The sequence below is a fragment of the Cydia strobilella genome, chromosome 9 (genome assembly GCF_947568885.1).
Source record: "Cydia strobilella chromosome 9, ilCydStro3.1, whole genome shotgun sequence".
In the NCBI taxonomy this organism is placed as follows: Eukaryota; Metazoa; Arthropoda; class Insecta; order Lepidoptera; family Tortricidae; genus Cydia; species Cydia strobilella.
The window spans coordinates 4213536-4233251 of record NC_086049.1 but is presented as its reverse complement, the minus strand read 5'-3'; the positions used below and the strand labels follow the sequence as shown (position 1 = coordinate 4233251).

At 42.8% G+C, this 19716-nt stretch overlaps 1 protein-coding gene across 1 annotated transcript in view; it reads left to right on the top strand.

The window, feature by feature from the left end:
* LOC134744106 (dynein axonemal heavy chain 3) overlaps nt 1–19716 on the top strand; it is a 70826-nt gene that overhangs the window by 41573 nt on the left and 9537 nt on the right. Inside the window, exons 49-68 of the mRNA XM_063677800.1 lie at nt 4664–4790; nt 5547–5658; nt 5939–6052; nt 7126–7303; nt 8173–8277; nt 9264–9425; nt 9861–10047; nt 10749–10869; nt 11719–11886; nt 12420–12655; nt 13032–13215; nt 13857–13993; nt 14499–14636; nt 15153–15390; nt 15610–15817; nt 16108–16358; nt 16901–17058; nt 17187–17346; nt 17537–17731; nt 18103–18311. Coding sequence (XP_063533870.1) covers nt 4664–4790; nt 5547–5658; nt 5939–6052; nt 7126–7303; nt 8173–8277; nt 9264–9425; nt 9861–10047; nt 10749–10869; nt 11719–11886; nt 12420–12655; nt 13032–13215; nt 13857–13993; nt 14499–14636; nt 15153–15390; nt 15610–15817; nt 16108–16358; nt 16901–17058; nt 17187–17346; nt 17537–17731; nt 18103–18311 — 3388 coding nt within the window. The remainder of the gene's footprint in view (nt 1–4663; nt 4791–5546; nt 5659–5938; nt 6053–7125; nt 7304–8172; nt 8278–9263; nt 9426–9860; nt 10048–10748; nt 10870–11718; nt 11887–12419; nt 12656–13031; nt 13216–13856; nt 13994–14498; nt 14637–15152; nt 15391–15609; nt 15818–16107; nt 16359–16900; nt 17059–17186; nt 17347–17536; nt 17732–18102; nt 18312–19716) is intronic.

Sequence of the window (19716 nt, the reverse complement as noted above, 5' to 3'; positions counted from 1 at the left end):
ACAGGCAGCTCTCGAACTGCCTGCCACGATCAGTAACGATGTCGTTTGGGCAGCCGAATCGTGATATCCAGCCATGTAGAAGTCCTCTGGCTACGGCTTCTGCTGTGATTTCCTGTAGCGGTACTACCTCAGGCCAACGTGTATATCGATCGACGGCTGTGAGGCAGTATCTGAACCCTTGAGAAACTGGCATGGGGCCTATGAGGTCTATGTGGACGTGCATGAACCTCGCTCTTGGAAGCCGGTATGTTCCGAGTGGCGCAGAAACGTGGCGAGTGACCTTGGCTCTCTGACATGGCAAACAGGTACGTGTCCATTCGCGGCAGTCTTTATTGATACCTGGCCAAACGTACCGGTCTGTGACGAGCTTTATGGAGGCATTAGCACCAGGGTGGCTAAGGGAGTGCAAGCTCTGGAACACTTGTCTGCGCAACTCCTTCGTGACATAAGGCCTGAGTGTCTGGTCGCTTTCGTTGCAATAGAGTTCGGCTTGAATACCTGGTAACTTGAACTTCTTCAGGCGAAGCGAAGTATCACTCTGTAGGAGCTCCTGCAACTCTGGATCTCTCACCTGGGATTGCGCTAGCTTCTCCAAATCGATCGGCTGTGTAACTTCCTCAACGCGCGACAGGGTATCTGCCACCACGTTGTCCTTCCCAGAGATATGCCTTATATCAGTAGTAAATTGCGCTATGAAGTCCAAATGCCTGAACTGTCTAGGTGAGCAGTTATCCTTGCGTGAGTTGAAGGCGAAGCAGATGGGCTTGTGGTCCGTGTAGATTGTGAAGTCCCTGGCCTCAACCATGTGCCTAAAGTATTTGAGCGCTTCATATATGGCCAGGAGCTCACGGTCGTACGGCGAGTACTTACGTTGAGCGGGGTTCAATTTTCTGGAGAAGAACGCCAGCGGCTGCCATTCCTCGTCGATATACTGCTGAAGCGCGGCGCCCATGGCGGTATCAGAAGCGTCTGTGACAATGGCCAGCTTAGCCTGACTATTCGGATGCGCTAGCAACGCAGCCTGACATAAGCTGTCCTTACAACGCTCAAAAGCCTCATTTTCTTCAGCGTTAAAGTTGACGGGATGAGAAGGCTTTACGGATCCAGTCAATAGCGCATGAAGTGGAGCCTGAGACGCTGCTGCCCCAGGGATAAATCTTCGGTAAAAATTCACCATCCCCAAGAATCTGCGCAGCTCCCTCACATTCTTTGGTGCCGGGAAGTCCTTGATGGCATCGACCTTGGACGGGAGGGGCTTGGTACCACCGGCTGAAATGCTGTAGCCCAGGAACGTTACCTCAGGTGCACCGAAGACACATTTGGAAGTGTTAATCACCATCCCGTATTCCTGGAATTTGGCAAACAGCTGGCGCAGGTGCTCTTTGTGAGTTACTTCATCCTTTGAGTACACCAGGAAGTCGTCTAAATAAGCATAACAAAAATCCAGTCCCCTTACCATCTCGTCCACAAACCGTTGGAACGTCTGGGCCGCATTCCTGAGCCCGAAACTCATATACGGGAACTCGTAGAGGCCGAACGGTGTGGTAATCGAGGTCTTCTGGATGTCTTCTGGGTTCACGGGGATCTGGTGGTACGCCTTCTCAAGGTCGATGGTAGAGAAAACCTGGCAACCAGAAATACTATGAGCAAAATCATGTATATGACGAATAGGATATTTATCCGGAATAGTCCTTGCATTTAGCATTCGGTAGTCACCGCAAGGCCTCCAGCCATTGTTTTTCTTAGGGGCTAGGTGCAGAGGTGACGACCAAGGTGACTCTGAAGGTCTGGCTGTACCGTTTTGTAGCATCGCGGAGAACTCGTCCTTAGCAATTTTTAATTTGTCCGGGGCCAACCGTCGAGGAGAGCAAGACACAGGAGGCCCTGGAGTAGTTCTTATAAAATGCAGGACGTTATGCTTAGGAACCCGATGTACGCCGGATGGGCGAGTAATGTCGGGGTATTCTAATAGTATGCGATGGTAATCTGACTCACCCGACACCACTTTGACCGAAGAAATTTCGTCCGTGGAACATCCGGGCAAAGCCACGGCACACAAGCTAGTCGTCCTGTCGATCAGCTGTTTATTCTTGCAGTCGGGAAGAAGGTCGTAATACGCCAGGAAATCCACGCCGATTATTGGCTTCGTCACATCCGCAACAATAAATCTCCAAGCAAAGTCGCGGCGCAAGCCTAGATTCAGCACTAAGTGTAAGTAACCGTAAGTTATTATTGGTGAGCCGTTCGCTGCGGCTAACTGGTAGTTGGTTGGTTGTCGCCGATATTTCAGTTGTGACCTTGGGAAGACACAGACGTCGCTACCAGTATCCACGAGAAACTGTATCTTCGTCGATTGGTCAGTAACAAATAAGCGACCAGGACTCGGGCAAACGGCGGTCGCCATTAACGAGTGCCCCTTTCGTTTCCCGCCTGATAGTCGCACGGTTTCACGCACCTTGTTGCCTTCTCACCGAACTTCGCATGGTACCAGCACTCAGGAAACTTCCGATAACTTGACTGCGACCTCTGAGAGCTGGAGCGATTGCGGGACTTGCTGGATATACGAGATCTTGATCGCGACGGCCTACTGTCACTATTGAGCTGACTTTTTAGCGCTTTCATGTCCTTAGTCAACTCACTCACTTGACGCATGAGGATAGCCATTTGAGGATCAGGCGCTGATGCTGCGGCTACTTGAGGAGTTGCTACGTCGTGAACACGGTCGGCCAACTCAGCGAGCTCTTCAATTGGGTCATTGGACTTCGATGCGATCACGAATTGCAAGTTACTTGGCAGGCGAGATGTCCATATAGATAAAAGAAACTCGTCGGGTATATTCGGCCCGGCCAAATGACGTAGGTGGCGAAGAAACTGGGAAGGTTTTCTATCACCCAACTCTTCCTGACTAAGCAACTGCTTCACTTTCTTCTGCCGGGACACCGAGAGTCGTTTGATGAGCTCATCTTTTATTTTTTTATATTTGTCGGTCGCTGGTGGCGAAACAATTATATCCTCCACTTCGGCGGCGTACTGAGCATCGAGCTGCGCGACGATGTAATTATATTTGGTCGCATCCGAAGTAATATTCGAAACACTAAATTGCGATTCCATTTGGGCGAACCATACTGCCGGTTTCTCCGGCCAAAACACAGGCACTTTCACGCCGATGCGGTAAATTTCCGTTGATATGCCGCCATCTTGAGCGCCGTTTCTTTGTCTGTTCGGCCCGGGCCTCTCCGGCTCTTTATTCTCATTGTCGCTCATTTTCAGTGCTCCACGGGGTCACCAATGTAGATTTGGTAGGTAGACTTGCCTTAATGCTGTTGTCAAGCGTGCCGGTAAGCGGGTGCAAATGCGGATGTAAATAACAAGCACTAAGCGTCGTTTTATACACACCAATTTATTGTCTATTAATACAGCACACGGAAGAAACAGTTAGCACAATACACATCAGTCAATAAAGAACAGAAGGAGAAAGAGCGAAAGCGAAAGAAAAGTATACTAATTAAAATACAATGCAAACGGAATGCAATTTGGCTCGGTAGCACGGTAAAGCGCACATGCGTCTCGCGTCGAGGTTTCTGAGGTACTAAGGTGCGCCCGCGCTGGCGGGCGGAATACATCGCTGTCAGCGCTGCAGCCGAGGGCCGCCCGTTAGACCGGTCCGTACGGCGCACAGCGCTGCAGCGGGACTCGATCAATTTACTCCACGACAAAGTGCATAGTTGCATACCCAGTTTATCTAATCAGAAGGTCGGTTGCTCTGTCCGCTAGTGATTTAAATACATATTTATATTGAGATTTTAAACATACATTATTTGCGGTTATTATTTAACTAGTTATTTATTTATATATTATATAATCTTAATATAAGTTATAAATGATTAAAACTATACAAAATTATGCATAAAAATTATTATTTTCAGAATGAATTAAGGAAATTTATACACGATAAATTACCAATTAATATACTAACAAAATAGAAATTATACATTAGATCGATTCCATTCCCACAATTCGATTCAGCCAGGGCCGGATCTAGGGTAGAGCGAGTGGAGCGACCGCTCTAGGCGCCGGATAGCAAGGGGGGCGCCAAAATGGCAACTGAAAAAAAAAATCGGTTGGTTTTGCTTTTGGATAAAAAGCTTCAACGAAGGGCGCCAAAACCCGATTTCGCTCTACCCTGACCAAGGACTCGGGCCGGCACTGGATTGAGCTGATACTTCACATACACATAGGTAAGTTGGGTGACAATGCAAGGCAAGGGTACCATCGAGCTGATCACATGATGGACACCGGAGGTGGTCATAATAGGAACTCTATGATAAAATAACGCAACCTTATTTTATTATTAGAATTGTATCGATGAGTTAATAGTTGACTGTTGAAAGAAAAGTACAGTCGGTGATAAAAGCTTGAATCAAAACCGGCCAAGTGCGAGTCGGACTCGCGTTCCAAGTTTCAAGGGTTCCGTACATTACACAATTTAAACAATGTATTTTTTATGTGAAACGTGAGTTGCGTAAGTGAAATGTCTTTAAAAACCCGTAGGGGTCGGATCACATACTAAGTTATTAAATATTTGACAAAAAACATTTCTTCTTTAGTGATCAATGTTTCGAAATAATGAATTACGAGTATATGACACTACTCGTATTAACAGGCAAACCATTTGAGGACTACTGGGGTCCCTCACAGAAGATGCTGGGCGATATGAAGTTTCTGGAGGGCCTGAAAGCTTATGACAAGGACAACATACCTCCTGCCGTTATGAAGAAGATTCGAGACAAGTAATTACACACATCTTAATTACGTTGTTTGATGTAGAATTTAACTGTTTTTATTGTCAGAATGGACTTCCGGTTCGAACGCCATCTTGATAGTAGCCTCGTGATTAATTCCTTTATTTTTTGTTCATTAATATTGTTTAAAGTGTAATATCGATAGCTTTATTATACAGTAATCTAATTTGGTAGTGTGCAGTGAATGGAGAATTAATCTCAAAGCGTGTTTAACCACCATTTTGAAGTCAACGGCCGGTAGTCCACGTGCTTCTCGTAAAATCCAGCTATCGGTTTTACGAGACAACAACAACGAACTACCGAACAACGTCGTGCTCTAAGAGCATTTGGTATTTCTACCTCTAACCGTGTCTGGCTAGAGCCCTTATATTAATTCGATCCCACGTGGATCCCACTTTGACGTTGGCGAAATCATCGACAGTACCGATGGAGCCATACTACTTAAAGATTGATTGATTGATTGTCAGAATGTATAAGTAGTTTTCATAATCTTAACATTCATAAGTCATAAGTTCTCATAAGTCATAAGGTATAATTAAACATATTATTATATCATTCATGTAGAAGTTTTACTTCGCTCAAAAGTTACGTTTTTTTTTGTTTTTTCTCTCAGTGCACCCACCTTGACGATTTTCTGTTTAGCCCTATGGTTGACTGGTAGAGAATGCCTATAATGGCATTAATGTGCAATAAAGTTTAAAATAAATAAATAAATTATCCTTTTACATGTTCTCCCTTTTACAGATACATTCCTGACCGCGAGTTCGATCCAGCCGTTATCGCTAAGGTTTCTTCCGCTTGTGAAGGTCTGTGCAAGTGGGTTCGCGCTATGGATGTGTATGATCGTGTCATCAAGGTAAGATATGCAACAACATCTTATGTCGAGGTCTTTAAAGCATCATGCCGATAAAATTAAGATATGAGTGAAGGTAAATAAAGTGTATCCAACAGTAGTAGTAGTAGTAAACTCTTTATTGTACAAAAATACATATTAAAAATGACATGGTACAAATAATAAGATGTACAAAGGCTAATTTATCCCTTTGAGGGTTGAGTCGTGTAGAGACATGAAACTGTCAGCATCTTTTAAATTCTGAATTCGTATTGCCTGTGTCAATTTACCAATTAATTTTCAGGTTGTAGCTCCGAAGAAAGCGGCCCTGTTTGAAGCAGAATCAGAACTTCAGGCACAGATGAACACGTTAAACGCTAAACGAGCGCAGTTGCAGGGTGTACTTGACAAGTTACAGGTTAGTAACAGCAAACACTCATTACTAGGTGAGAAAAGCCTGTACGGCTCAGTACATTATGCGGTAACTCTGGTTGACAAAAATTGATATTTGATAATTCAACGACTACAAAATATACAGCGCAGTACAACGCAATTTATTTCGGCTGTCAAACTACCCGGGCCCATTTATTTCTTAGACTTTACCTCTCTGTTAAAATCAATAACTCTTTAGTAACAGTGTCAAATATATTTATAACAAAAGTGTACAGTTACGTCACGATTATCGCACTCTTTTATCTCGAATTGTATAAAAATATTCCTTATGCAGTAGCTAAACGCAGCCGTCGGGCTCTGCTAGTACCTACCTATTCGGAGGCTTCTAAAGCACCAATAGGAGCGCTCCACATATTCTGTATCGCGGCCAATTAGAGGCACCTAAATTTAAACCACCATTTTTAGGGTTCCGTACCCAAAGGGTAAAAACGGCACCCTATTACTAAGACTCCGCTGTCCGTCTGTCCGTTTGTCCGTCTGTCTGTTTGTCACCAGGCTGTATCCCATGAACCGTGATAGCTAGTCAGTCGAAATTTTCACAGATGATGTATTTCTGTTGCCGCTATAACAACAAATACTAAAAAGTACGGAACCCTCGGTGCGCGAGTCCGACTCGCACTTGGCCGGTTTTTACTGTTCAATTTTGCTAAATCACTCATCATCCTCCATACAATCAATAACCACTTATTATTTTAATTTTTATTTTTATTTATAATTACGACTGACATTTTGTAATTATTTTTTTTATGTACTCTGGACGTGTAATTAACTTTATCAATAAATATACAAATACTTCTGCACTTAACCGTTTTGGCAACTGTACCCTTGCAAACCAGTATCTTTGCAAGATTATATCAGTTTACTTCAAATCGTAGCTTTTTATTTGATTCGTCGAGATCCTGACCTGTACTGCGACCACAGAATAACTATTAGTACTAATAGTATTGACTTTTATTGTCCAGGCAAGCTGTATAATTCGGGTTGCTGTACCAAAAGCAACGGACGCATCACTCTTTCTTTGTATTTGTTTCCTCATAGGCCTTGAACGACGAGTTCGCCGGGATGACACGCAAGAAGAAAGGTCTAGAAGACGAAATAGAACTCTGCTCCACGAAGTTGTCCAGAGCTGAACAGCTGATCGGTGGCCTGGGCGGAGAAAAAGCGCGTTGGTCTGAGCTCGCCCATGATTTACAAGAGCTACTGGGCAAAGTGATTGGTATGTACAAAGATAGATATAACTCCGTAATAGATGGATACAGTCTAAGGAAAAAACGTGCCTCGAAAATCACGAAAATTTGATTCTCGACCAGAGGGCGCCAGTAGCTTTGGCCTACTCTCGTATAGAGGGCGTTGACGGTTTCTTTTTTTATTTATAATTTTAACGCATATCAGTGAAAGAACATGGGTCAAAATCATATAAAAATAATTAATGCAAATACAAAAATCATTTATCCATATTTAAATACATTTTAACGTATTTTTATAAATCTTCATTTTTAGTTTTAAAGTATGTCGATAGATGGCAGTGAATTTACAGTGGTTACAAAATTTACTATGACAGTACCGTTCTATCTTATTATATCCTCTTTGGTATGTATGATATGCTAAGAAAAAAAATAGAAGAAAAGTTTATAGGACGAGATAGAGCTCTTCTCTACGAAGTTATTTCAAGCTGGGACCGATTTTTAATTTCGTGCGCTCGATTTCATCCCTCGAAAATCTGTGAAAAACGGCGAAATGCTATTTTTGAAATACGAGCGATAGAAATTGGGAATCTAGTGGTATTGACCACCCGTTTTCAATTTTATTCATAGAATTTAAATGCCTACTAGTGGAGATAGTACTGAAAGGAGCCACACGAAATCGACCGAAATTCAAAAATCGGTGTCAGACCTTGCGCACGATTTGCAAGAGCTACTCGACAAAGTGATTATACGTCCGATACTTGGATTAAATCAAGTATTCAAGTCTTTCCGCATGGGTCCCGGATTATTACAGAGGTTTCAACCATTTCATTTCCTCCATGATATCTGTCTGAAGATAAGTAAGTTGATATCAAAAATTGTAAAAGCTTGGTATTTTCAGGTGACGTGTTATTGGCAGCCGGTTTTATAGCCTACCTTGGTCCGTACACCGTGAACTACAGGCGAGAAATCCTGGTCATTTGGAATAAACGCACCTGGGAACTGGGTGAGCTCGAGTATTAAATAATCAAAACTTCATGTACCTACTATGCACGTTTCGTGCTCACAGTAGTAGGCTAGGTAGGTGACAAGTTTTTATTAAATGGTAGGTATTAGTCGATCATCCGGATTATCTCGAGGATCAAACGACCCATTGCATTGAAGCAATATAAAAGTCAAAATATACATTTTTTTAGTCAGTGACACTTTTGAAACATTGAGGTTTTTTTTTATCATTTCCATATATATTTTTATTGTCGTATTTATTATCATAAATTTAAAAATAAATATAAGCTAAATGCGCATAAAATAACTACTGCAAAGGTGCCCATCGCGCTCCCTGCATTGCCGCGCTGGATTGCGATGGACAGCCTTTGCATTATAAATTACTTGAGTACATATGGTGCTACTTTCTCGCACTAGTGCGGAAAAGAGCACTTTTCGTGCATATGTCGAAAGTTTAAAGGGTCATATGTACTGTAAAACGTTGTACGATACACGTGCGAATAGGTAATTCGCAACTCCTGTCGATTTAAAACACTCCCTGCGGTCGTGTTTTAATTTATCACCACTCGTTTCGAATTTTCTCTTTTCCGCACTTGTATCGTAAATAACTATATTTTATATCTATTTCCGTACTAGGTTTTGCTATAAAATTCAACAATTGGTTTCCGCCTATTATCTAGTCGCCAACAAATTAAAACTTGGCAAGGCAATCGCAATTTTCGATTTGTCAGATTAAAGATTCATAATAAATTGAAAGCTAGAGATTATAGGAACGCTGCTTTACTTTATCTTGTCATTGATTGTCCTTGCCAAGAATTGTTTTTATTTTTCGAGTAGAATACTACTAATAAAATGGCCAATTCCTTAACAAAAGCGTTACCTACCTATATATTGTTACTAACAAACTGCTCCTATTTTATCTTAGGGTAATAAAACTCTGTATGAACAGAGTTGTTAGCGTATTTTAAAAATGTCGTCGTCTTGCAGAGATCCCTTGTTCCGAAACCTTTTCGCTAATCACAACGCTGGGCGAGGCCGTGGTAATCCGCGCGTGGAACATCGCGGGTCTACCCGTCGACTCATTCTCCGTTGAGAACGGCATTATCGTGGAGAGGAGCCGACGGTGGCCATTGATGATCGACCCTCAAGGTATGATTACCGGATATATAGTTTAATTATTATGTAAATTAACAGGTAAGGTACTGTACCTGTGTCGATTATCTAATCCTACCGACTGCGCCATGAAATCATCTTCATCATCCGAAATAAAAGTAATGATCATCACTATGGACTAAGATTAAAAATTGGTTGCCACAAGAGGCTTTAATTTCTCAGCCAGAATAAACATATCGTCACTCCTTTTACGATAGATTATGTCAGCATTTTTACAATATTCAACTGTCTGTACGTCAGTAGGCCTAGCACAGGAGGGGCGCGATGGTATTTCGCCCGCGAGATAGACTAACCGCCTTTTTCTAACTGTATTAATTAAAGAGAGACAGGTAGTCTGTCTCGCAAGCAAGATTACTGTCGCGCCACTCCTGTGCTATGCCGGCTGTTTTGTTAGTGAAAAACTTCTCGCAGAGCAAGCGAACAAATGGATAAAGAACATGGAGCGCGAGAACAACCTGAAAGTGATAAAACTGACCGACTCCAACTACGCCCGGGTGCTGGAGAACGCCATCCAAATGGGCATGCCCGTCATTTTGGAGAACATTCGAGAACACGTGGACGCGGTGTTGGAGCCGATCCTACTGAGGAATATCTTTAGGTATTATTATCAGTTATCACCATTTTAATAGAGGTCTCGGAATCTGATCTTCTCCCATTGACGAAACAGTCATTACTCATTCTACTTAGCGCTTGTTTATAAGAGAAGGCGTAGAATATACTGCAAACGTTACTACGGGAGTTTACTAAGACAAAAGACGAAACCTTTGCAATTTGAACAATGACAATTGGAGTTTTGAATGATTCACGGTTAGTTTCACTAGACAAAAGGTAATCACAGTCCCGGTCAATATAAGTCCAATGACAATTGTTAAATATATTCCAAATACAATATAATACAATGTTACGGTAATAAGCATAATTACACGACGTAAAATTAAAAATAGTCAAACCCGTTCGTTATCGCTTCCGGTGCAAAAGTGCCCATAATGCTCACGGCATTACCCCGCTTGATGGCTATGCACAGCCTCTGCACCAGAAACGATTCGGAGCGGGGGTCCTCTTCCTTTTGCCTAAGTCGACGGCCTATGTCTCGCACAAACTGTTTCGCGTCAGCACCCCAGCAGCCCGCCGTTTCCACCGCAAAAGCCCAATGGAGCATACTTTTGGCGCTTCACCGCCGCCTGAGCCGATTGTTAAATTATCACTCCTCAAGGTAAAATAACGACCTACGACCACGTCGATTACAAAAATAATGTTTTATTTGACTTAATAGTAATAGGCTGATTTTCGTCTATCCAGGTCTGGTGGTATCGACTGCCTGAAGTTCGGAGACAACATCCTGGAATACAACTACAGCTTCCGCTTCTACATCACCACGCGGCTTAGCAACCCCCACTATCTGCCTGAGATTGCAGTCAAAGTATGTGCTATATTTTTTTCACCTCAGCAGCTCGAACAAGCCTACTTTCGTCACTCCCTGGAGTGAGGAAAGTGCAAATTTCCTCACTCCAGGGAGTGAAACAATGTAGCTTTTTAATTTAGTGAAGGCCATGAACTTCATACTTTTATTACTTTTTTTTATGGTATGGTACGGTACGGTACGGTGCGGTGCGGTGCGGTCCGGTCCGGTACGGTACGGTACGGTACGGTCCGGTCCGGTCCGGTCCCGTATCGTATCGTATCGTACATATTATAATACTTTTTTTTCTGTTTATTCTGTGTAATTCGAAATACATTTTAACCTTTAATATGTTCTCACTACTGAGGTGAAAAATTATGTGTGCAACACGAGAGCAAAGTTATTTTACATCTCGTGTTTTTGAGTCCCTCGCTACGCTCAAGATAATAAACACAAGACAAAAAAATAAGAAAATAAATAAACACTCGCAAGAAAAACCAACTTTCCTCTCTTGTTGCACAAATAACCCTCAACCTCTGCTTTTAATATGGTGATCGCTTCAATTCCGCCGTTGATAGCATTCATGTACTTTTACTTCTTAATGGGTGGTTTGGTTTTATTTAAGCCACTCAACCATTATGGTAAACCACACCTGGCAGCGAAATAAAGGAATTTAAAGCGCAGCCCCGGACGTGCAGAATCCCATAGATAATGATTATGAAGACGTTCTCGAATACGCGTAATAACCGGAAAATGTCACAAATATCACAGTAGGTCTATGCCATCCTGCTTGCCGGTATATGCTCTCTTCTAATGTGTAGACATGTTATCCGTCTCGTTTCGAAGTCTAAAATTAATGGTCTATCACAGGTGACCCTGCTGAACTTCATGATAACGCCACAAGGCTTAGAAGACCAGCTGTTAGGCATCGTCGTGGCTCAGGATCGGCCAGAGCTGGAGCTGAAGAAAAACCAGCTGATTGTGGAAGGTGCCAACAATAAGAGGACGCTTAAAGAAATTGAGGATAAGATCCTAGAGGTGACATTTGACGTTTACTAGAAAACATTTTTTCAATTAGCCTGTTTGTATATTCTGCTAGAATGGCCTACCGCCAACATCGAAAAATCTTTATCTGCCGCTCGAATATTCGAGCGATTTTTCGATGTTCGCTGTACGACCTATGTCTCCTTTTTGGAAGTGCTCCGTGCTTCAATAAAAAAAAAAGTTGAATTTATATCCCTAAGCCCTAAGTTCAACTCTTTAAACTAAATACAATTGTGTCATTTTCAAGCAAAAGGTACCACATTTACGCTTACCATAGAGACACTGACAGATTATTCGTTTATACGAATCTATCATAGATACAAGCAAATTTCGTCGTTGTGGTAAGCGAAAATGTGATACCTTTTGCTTGAAAACGTCACAATTGTATACTTTGTTACGTTACGTTATACACTAAGTATATACAATAATTAAGCACTTGCACATGGGGCATTGGATTCAAGTAATAAAATGGTTTATTGGCAAAAGAAGACCACCACACGCCTCCTTCATATAAAATCTCTTTTCAGGTCTTGTCATCAGCCGGTAACATATTAGAAGACGAATCAGCCAACCAGATCCTGTCATCGTCCAAGGTTCTCTCCATAGAGATCAACGCGAAGCAGGCGGCGGCGGCCATCACCGAGCTGGAGATAGACGAAGCGAGACAAGGATACGTGCCCGTGTCGAAGCATAGCTCTGTGCTTTTCTTCTGCATTTCGGATTTGAGCAACATTGATCCTATGTATCAGTATTCGCTGGTTTGGTATGTTCACTCCACTAATCGTGTAGTTATTGTGTTTCTACTATATTTCGGGTACTTATACCCGGGTACAGTGGTTCCCATTGCTTTATTTCTTGATTCAAACTGCAACTTGAACGAACCTCTCAAGTCAAATGCCTGCCTTTAATGTAACTAGGCACTTATTTTCGTACCTAAAGTTTAATTCAGGTTCATAATTATAGTTCTGCCCTCTGATTTCATCCGTTTTAAGTCGCGTTTTTGTTTAATTTTAATTTGAGACACTATACAGAAGTCACGCGGTAGAGAAACCTTACGGCAGCGATATGTGTCACAACAGCTTCGAAAATTAATTTCGTATTGTTTAACATAATGCTTGACATTTAATTCCTATTTCCAGGTTTATAAACCTCTACAACCAAGCTATACTTAACTCTCCAAAGTGCGACGTGCTCGAAGAACGCCTGACCAGCCTTAACGCCTACTTCACTAAGAGCATGTATGAAAACGTGTGCAGGAGTCTCTTTGAAAAGGACAAACTCATATTCTCTCTTGTTCTTACTCTTGGAATACTGAGAGCTAAGGTAAAATGGACTTAATATCTATGTCTATTGAGATGAACTTATGAAATAACCACTCTATCAATCCATGTTGCATAGGTACCTTTATATCGCCTTTCAATCATGATAACTTGATTTTAGGTATCTTTGTTTCTCTTGGCAAAGTGGCGGCCACCAACTTGTCCAGTCCAAAGATAATATACTTAATTTCGATTAATAGGGAATATTACACAAAACTCTGCGTAGGGGGCGCCACTACCACAACATGAGGGTCTATCGCGAAGCAAGAAAATCGAAATTTCGTTATCTAACATCTTTGTCACTCTTGCTTATTCGAGCGATAAAGGCAGATAGCGAAAGTTTCCCGGTAGGTCCTCTGTAAACAAACCGCCTTGATGCATCAATATCATATTTTATTATCTCTGAAAACTTGTCAAAAGCCTGTTAAAGGTACAGTATGTATAAGTCACTTTATGGTTTACTAAAGGGGCTAGTGCTGCACTCTGGCGGCAGAACATTGCAGTAATACCCCCTATTGTATAGACACTATAAAGCGAGCAGTACCGCTGTGTGGAGTTCTTCTTATATTACAACCTTCAAACCCATCAGTTTTCGGAAATAAAAAACTATTATGTCACTCATAAATTTTGAAATCTGGTTGTCAGGGTAAATTGGATGAGGAGATGTTAGCGTTCCTGCTGACCGGCGGCGTGGCATTGGACAATCCTTACGAGAACCCCGCACCTTCGTGGCTGTCCGATAAAGCTTGGTCCGAGATCGTACGCTCCAGCAACCTGGCAGGGTGAGATGTCTGATATAAGCTATGATTGTGATAGGTTTTGACAGGTTTTGATAGGTTTACCAAATGGGACCGGGCCACAGCAACGCAAGAAGTGTTGATATGTGCGCTAAGTATGGCAATCGCTACCTTATTCACGTATCGAATAGGGTAGCCATTTGGATCGCATTTGTCTCTAGTTGACGCTGTATGCTACGAATAGCGTTACATTTTAATGTTGCTAGCTTTCTATACAACGTGGTGCTACGTGCGTACGTCAACCAGAGACCAAGGCTCAGATAGATAGAATACTCTTTGTTGCACAACACAGTAAAAGATACAGATTTAGGAATACAATTGAAAAAGATAGAGGCAGACAAGCTTACTTTACCTATGATAGACGCGTCTGTTGATTAGAATGATGTAGTTAGGCATGCTACTATTTTGTTCTAACTATAACTTGGTCTTTGTTGTTGTGGCAAACTGACATAATTGAAGAACGCTTAAAAGCGTAATAAAATGATTTCAGACTCAAAGGTTTCAAGGAGAACTTCATGAAAAATGTGAAGGGTTGGAAAGCGTTCTACGACCTGGCCGCCCCGCATGAAGTCGAGTTTCCCCCGCCCTATCAGAATATCAAGGGCATAGGGAAGCTGATCATTCTCAGGTAACCCAATCTTTTGACGCCTTTTAGCAAAAAAAAAAATATATAATTTAAAACGGCCACATCTGAATTTTGAACTGCTGTGCCGGAAACTTCGAGCTGCTGAACTGAATCCATATACTTTTTTACTCGACTAGGTACGGCAGTTTATATGATTTCAGAGGTTTTATTTCCTTAATATTTTCCTACAAACTGAAATAGGTGTCATATAATAAAGAAAAAGAGACCAAGCCCACCGGTGGCCGAGGACGGAATCGAACCGGGCGTCTTCAGCTTACGCGGCTGACGTACTGCCCAATAACCCACCCGTATATAAGGATTCGTATATGCAAGCGCGTACTGCTCGCCATTGGAGTTGGTAAAAAGCGACCAGCCTTTCAAACATAGCATATACTCGAGAATTTGTCACTGGTACCGCCGTGACCGGGCTGCAGCACAACCCGCCTGATGGTAAAAGCTCATAAATTGAGGGTATTCAACTGCGCGTTACAGACCCTTTAAAATCATTTTTGCAATCAGATGCATTCGCCCCGACAAGCTCATCCCCCTCGTCCAGCAATACGTGGTGGAGGAGATGGGCCGCACCTATATCGAGCCCCCGCCCTTCGACTTGGAGAAGTCCTACAATGACAGCAACTGCTGCTCACCTCTCATCTTCATCTTGTCTGCCGGCTCTGATCCGATGTCAGGGCTGGTGAAGTTCTCAATGGAGAGAAAGGTCATCAGCTTTGAGACGATCTCATTGGGACAAGGACAGGTGAATAAAATTGAGCTTTTTCCTAAATTTGCACATTTCGAAAGTTTCCCTTCATTCCTGTGAAATTTTGCTGAAATATTCTAGAACTTTTTCAACTTTTTGGAATCTTTCCGCAACTTACACATCTATATTTAGGTCTTGACATCTGAAGACATGCCAAATTACATCGGTGTGCAGTTAAAAGATGAACTTTACTAAAGAACAACTTCTTCCTACCAGGGTCCCATAGCCGCGAACATGATAGCAGAAGCCATCAAGACCGGCGGCTGGGTGGTGCTGCAGAACTGTCACGTGATGGACTCCTGGATGGGAGAGCTGGAGCGCATATGCGCGGAGGTGATCACGCCCCAAGCCACGCATCACAACTTCCGGTGCTGGCTGACTTCCTACCCTAGCCGCGCGTTTCCGGTCACGGTTCTGCAGAACGGTTGGTTGTTATCTACCTGCGTTTAATACTTAATATATGTATTTATTATTTCAAGATTATGTAGGCTATTGTAGTAAGTTAAAGAAGAAAAAGACCTATAAGAAATCTACGGTCAAGCGTGAGTCGGACTCAAGAAAAAAAAAAGACATTGTCAAAAAATGTACGCCAAGTGCCCAAAAAGTATGGAGCGCGAGTCCGACTCACACAGCCGGTTTTTTTCTTCTGAATGAACTGTGGACCTTTTTTACACTTATTGGTACAACATCATTGACGACATCAAATATTTGTAGGCGTAAAGATGACCAATGAAGCCCCAAAAGGCCTAAAGAACAACATCTACCGATCGTACATATCGGATCCGATCTGCGACCCAGAGTTCTACATCTCCTGCCCGCGCACCGAGGAATGGCGGCGCCTGCTGTTCGCGCTGTGCTTCTTCCACGCGTTAGTGCAAGAGAGACGCGCATTCGGACCGCTCGGGTGGAACATACAGTACGAGTTCAATGAGAGCGACTTGAGGATCTGCATCATGCAGCTGCAGGTTAGGCCGACACACAGACCACGTATTTTTCTAAAGACGTAGCTTAGAGTAGTTATTTCATGAAACCGCTGCCAAAAATACGGGGGTGCGGGGGACGAGGTGAGCGATTCCCGTGCTGTGATTGGTCCGTTCAAAGACATGTGGTATATAATATAGGCGTGATTCGAAATTCGAAAATTTATCGAGTAAAGCTACCGTATGCTACGTCTTTAGAAAAATACGTGGTCTGTGGGCCGACATTATGACGAAAATGTCCAATCCCATTGTCTAGCAATGAACGCCTTTCGGTTACGACGGTGATCGAATTTCAGAGCGCGCAAACACATCATATATATATATATGCAAACGATGTAGGTATGTAATTGCCTTTAGTTTTTTTCTCTAAAAATAATGAAGATAATATTTACGCCGCCATTTCGAGATAGTTGGACACCACACCAGACCCATTGCTTCAAAAATCTTTCAGGGCGGGTTTCTTCGCTTTAAAAATCTTTTTCCGCTTTCTGAGGAATACAAATAAGCAAATTTTATGTACTTTTCAGATGTTCCTCACCGAATACGCGGACACTCCGTTCGACGCGTTAAACTACCTCGCTGGAGAGTGCAACTACGGCGGCCGGGTCACCGACGACAAGGATCGCAGGCTCATACTGTCGTTGCTCTCTCTGTTCTATAACGACGAGGTTACTGAGGTTCCCGAGTGAGTAACCTAATAAATATAGGAGGGTTCGAATTAATATCGTAACCTCAATAAAGCTGTGATAGTCACCTGACAGGCCCACATCCCTGCTTTATCGTCAATAAACCGTTCGTTTATTATTTGCGCAGATACTCGTTCTCTCCGAGCGGCAACTACCGCATGCCGCCGTCGATGGATTACAACTCTGTTCTGGAGCACATCCGCGCTCTACCCATGATCGCCAAGCCTGAAGTGTTCGGTCTTCATGACAATGCGGACATCACTAAGGACAACAAGGAAACTGGTGCTGTAAGTGCTCTTTAATTATCCATTTACAATCATTTCGAACATTTTCTCGCTTAACCGGTAAGTAATAAATGTCAATCCCGATGGAGATATTCAGCCAACAAGTGACGTATATGGCAAAGCGTAATGTAGAATCTAGATCGGCTTAAGATTCCACATTCCCTTTTCATTAACATCAATTATTATCTTCTAGTTACTCTTCGGCGCTCTGCTGACCCAGACGTCAATAATCGCGGGCGGAGGGGGCGAGGGTGGCGGAGAGGGCGGGGGGGTTGTAGAGCTGACCAGAGACATGATGGGACGCATGCCGCGACTTTACAACATCGACGAAGTCAGCGCCAAGTATCCAGTGCAGTATTACAACAGCATGAACACTGTGCTCAAGCAGGTGGGTTTGGGATGACTCTTTACAACATAGCGTCTTTATTTCATAATGCACGAAGCTAAATAACTGTTTATAAAACGGCCAAGATTAAATAATCAACAATATACGTCTTACTCGTATGTAACGAGTACATAAAATAACTTTCTTTGAACTTACCGATACCCGCTTTAGGTCGCTAGCTCACCGAGTGGTGAGGAGGCGGAACGTATTTAATAGTTCCTGATCCTGTTTTTCCCTTCGCTTCCCGAATCTTCGTGGAATACTTCACAGTGTCCCATTCCGCACTTTCTGTGTAAGAGGCCTCAAGCCGCAAACGTAAAAAATGAAATACCTAACTCTATATCCTAAGTATATTTTGTAAATCCGTTCATCAGGAGCTGATCCGCTACAATCGTCTAATAGCTGTGGTGTCGCGGACGCTGTACGGCGTCCACATGGCCGCCCAGGGCCTGGCCATCATGAGCGCCGAACTGGAGGGGTGCAACAACGCCTTCGTCAAAGGCATCGTTCCTGCCGCCTGGATGTCTAAGAGCTATCCTTCGATGAAGCCTCTGGGGTCTTACGTAGCCGACTTGTTAAGCAGGTATATTATGTTCTGACTTAGCACGATTGAATGGGCCAATATGCCCACAATGCCCTAGAAAATTAGGTACTAGGATACCTGATCTTGAATCATTATGAGCTCTGAACTGGAGGAGTGCAACAACGCCTTCGTCAAAGGTATCGTTCCTGGCGCCTGGATGTTGAAGCTACCCTTCGATGTAGCCGCTGTGGTCTTATGTCGCGGACTTGCTTAACAGACCTGCTAGTATGAGTTGCGTTCTCGCGCGCGACTCCATACATCCAGCGCGACTTCAAGTATGGACTCGCGTGCGAGAATGCAACTCATGCTAGCCGGTCAAGTTTGTTAAGTTTTGACTTTGTAAGATTGGATGAGCCACTGATACGCCCACAATGCCCCAGAAAATTACTTAGGTATCTGATCTTGACTCAAGATGCGCTCTGAACTGGATGAGTGCAACAACGCCTTCGTCAAAGGTATCGTTCCTGGCGCCTGGATGTCCAAGCTACCCTTCGATGTAGCCGCTGTGGTCTTATGTCGCGGACTTGCTTAACAGGTTTGTTAAGTGCTGACTTTGTAAGATTGGATGAGCCACTGATACGCCCACAATGCCCTAGAAAATTACTAAGGTATCTGATCTTGAATCAAGATGCGCTCTGAACTGGAGGAGTGCAACAACGCGTTCGTAAAGGTCATCGTTCCCGGCGCATGAATGTCGATGGCGATGTGGCGATGAAGCCGCTGGGATCTTATGTCGCGAATTTGCTGAGCAGGTTTGTAAAACATTTCCTTAATAAGGCTTGATGATTTTTTATTTTATTTATAGTATTAATCGATCAGGTTTGTTTTTAGGATCAAATGTCTATATGGGACCCATTGCATTAAAGCAGCACAATAGTCAGAAATGATAGTCAAAGTCAGATAGTCGTACTTCACTCCCGAAACGCTCCTAACAAGACGAGCAGTGAATGTTGACGTCATCGTCCAACTGAGAACCCATCTTAGTATGGAAAACAAGAAAATTGCGATTTTGCCGGTCGTTCATGTATATTGCTATACAATCTTATTTTTGATAAAATGTAAGGAATCGAATGGTAAGTACCATTACTTTTTACCTTTTTAAAAGTAAAAAAAATAAAAAATGATTTTTTTTTTATCAATTCCATAGGTATATTATTTTAATATTCACATTATTGTGATAAATTGCTCATTTGCTATCTATTTTACTAGATTTTTTTTATAAAATTCAGCACGTGTCATCATCCCTATTGGATGAGAATGTCCACATTGCCCTTTAGAATAGGGCATCTGGCTTTAAATCATATGTATGCCTCTTCAAGGACCTCCATTGCCATCATCACTCGGTTCCCTAAGATCTGAACCATTACAGCTCCTTTAGTGCACTTTATTGGCATTTTCCTGCTGC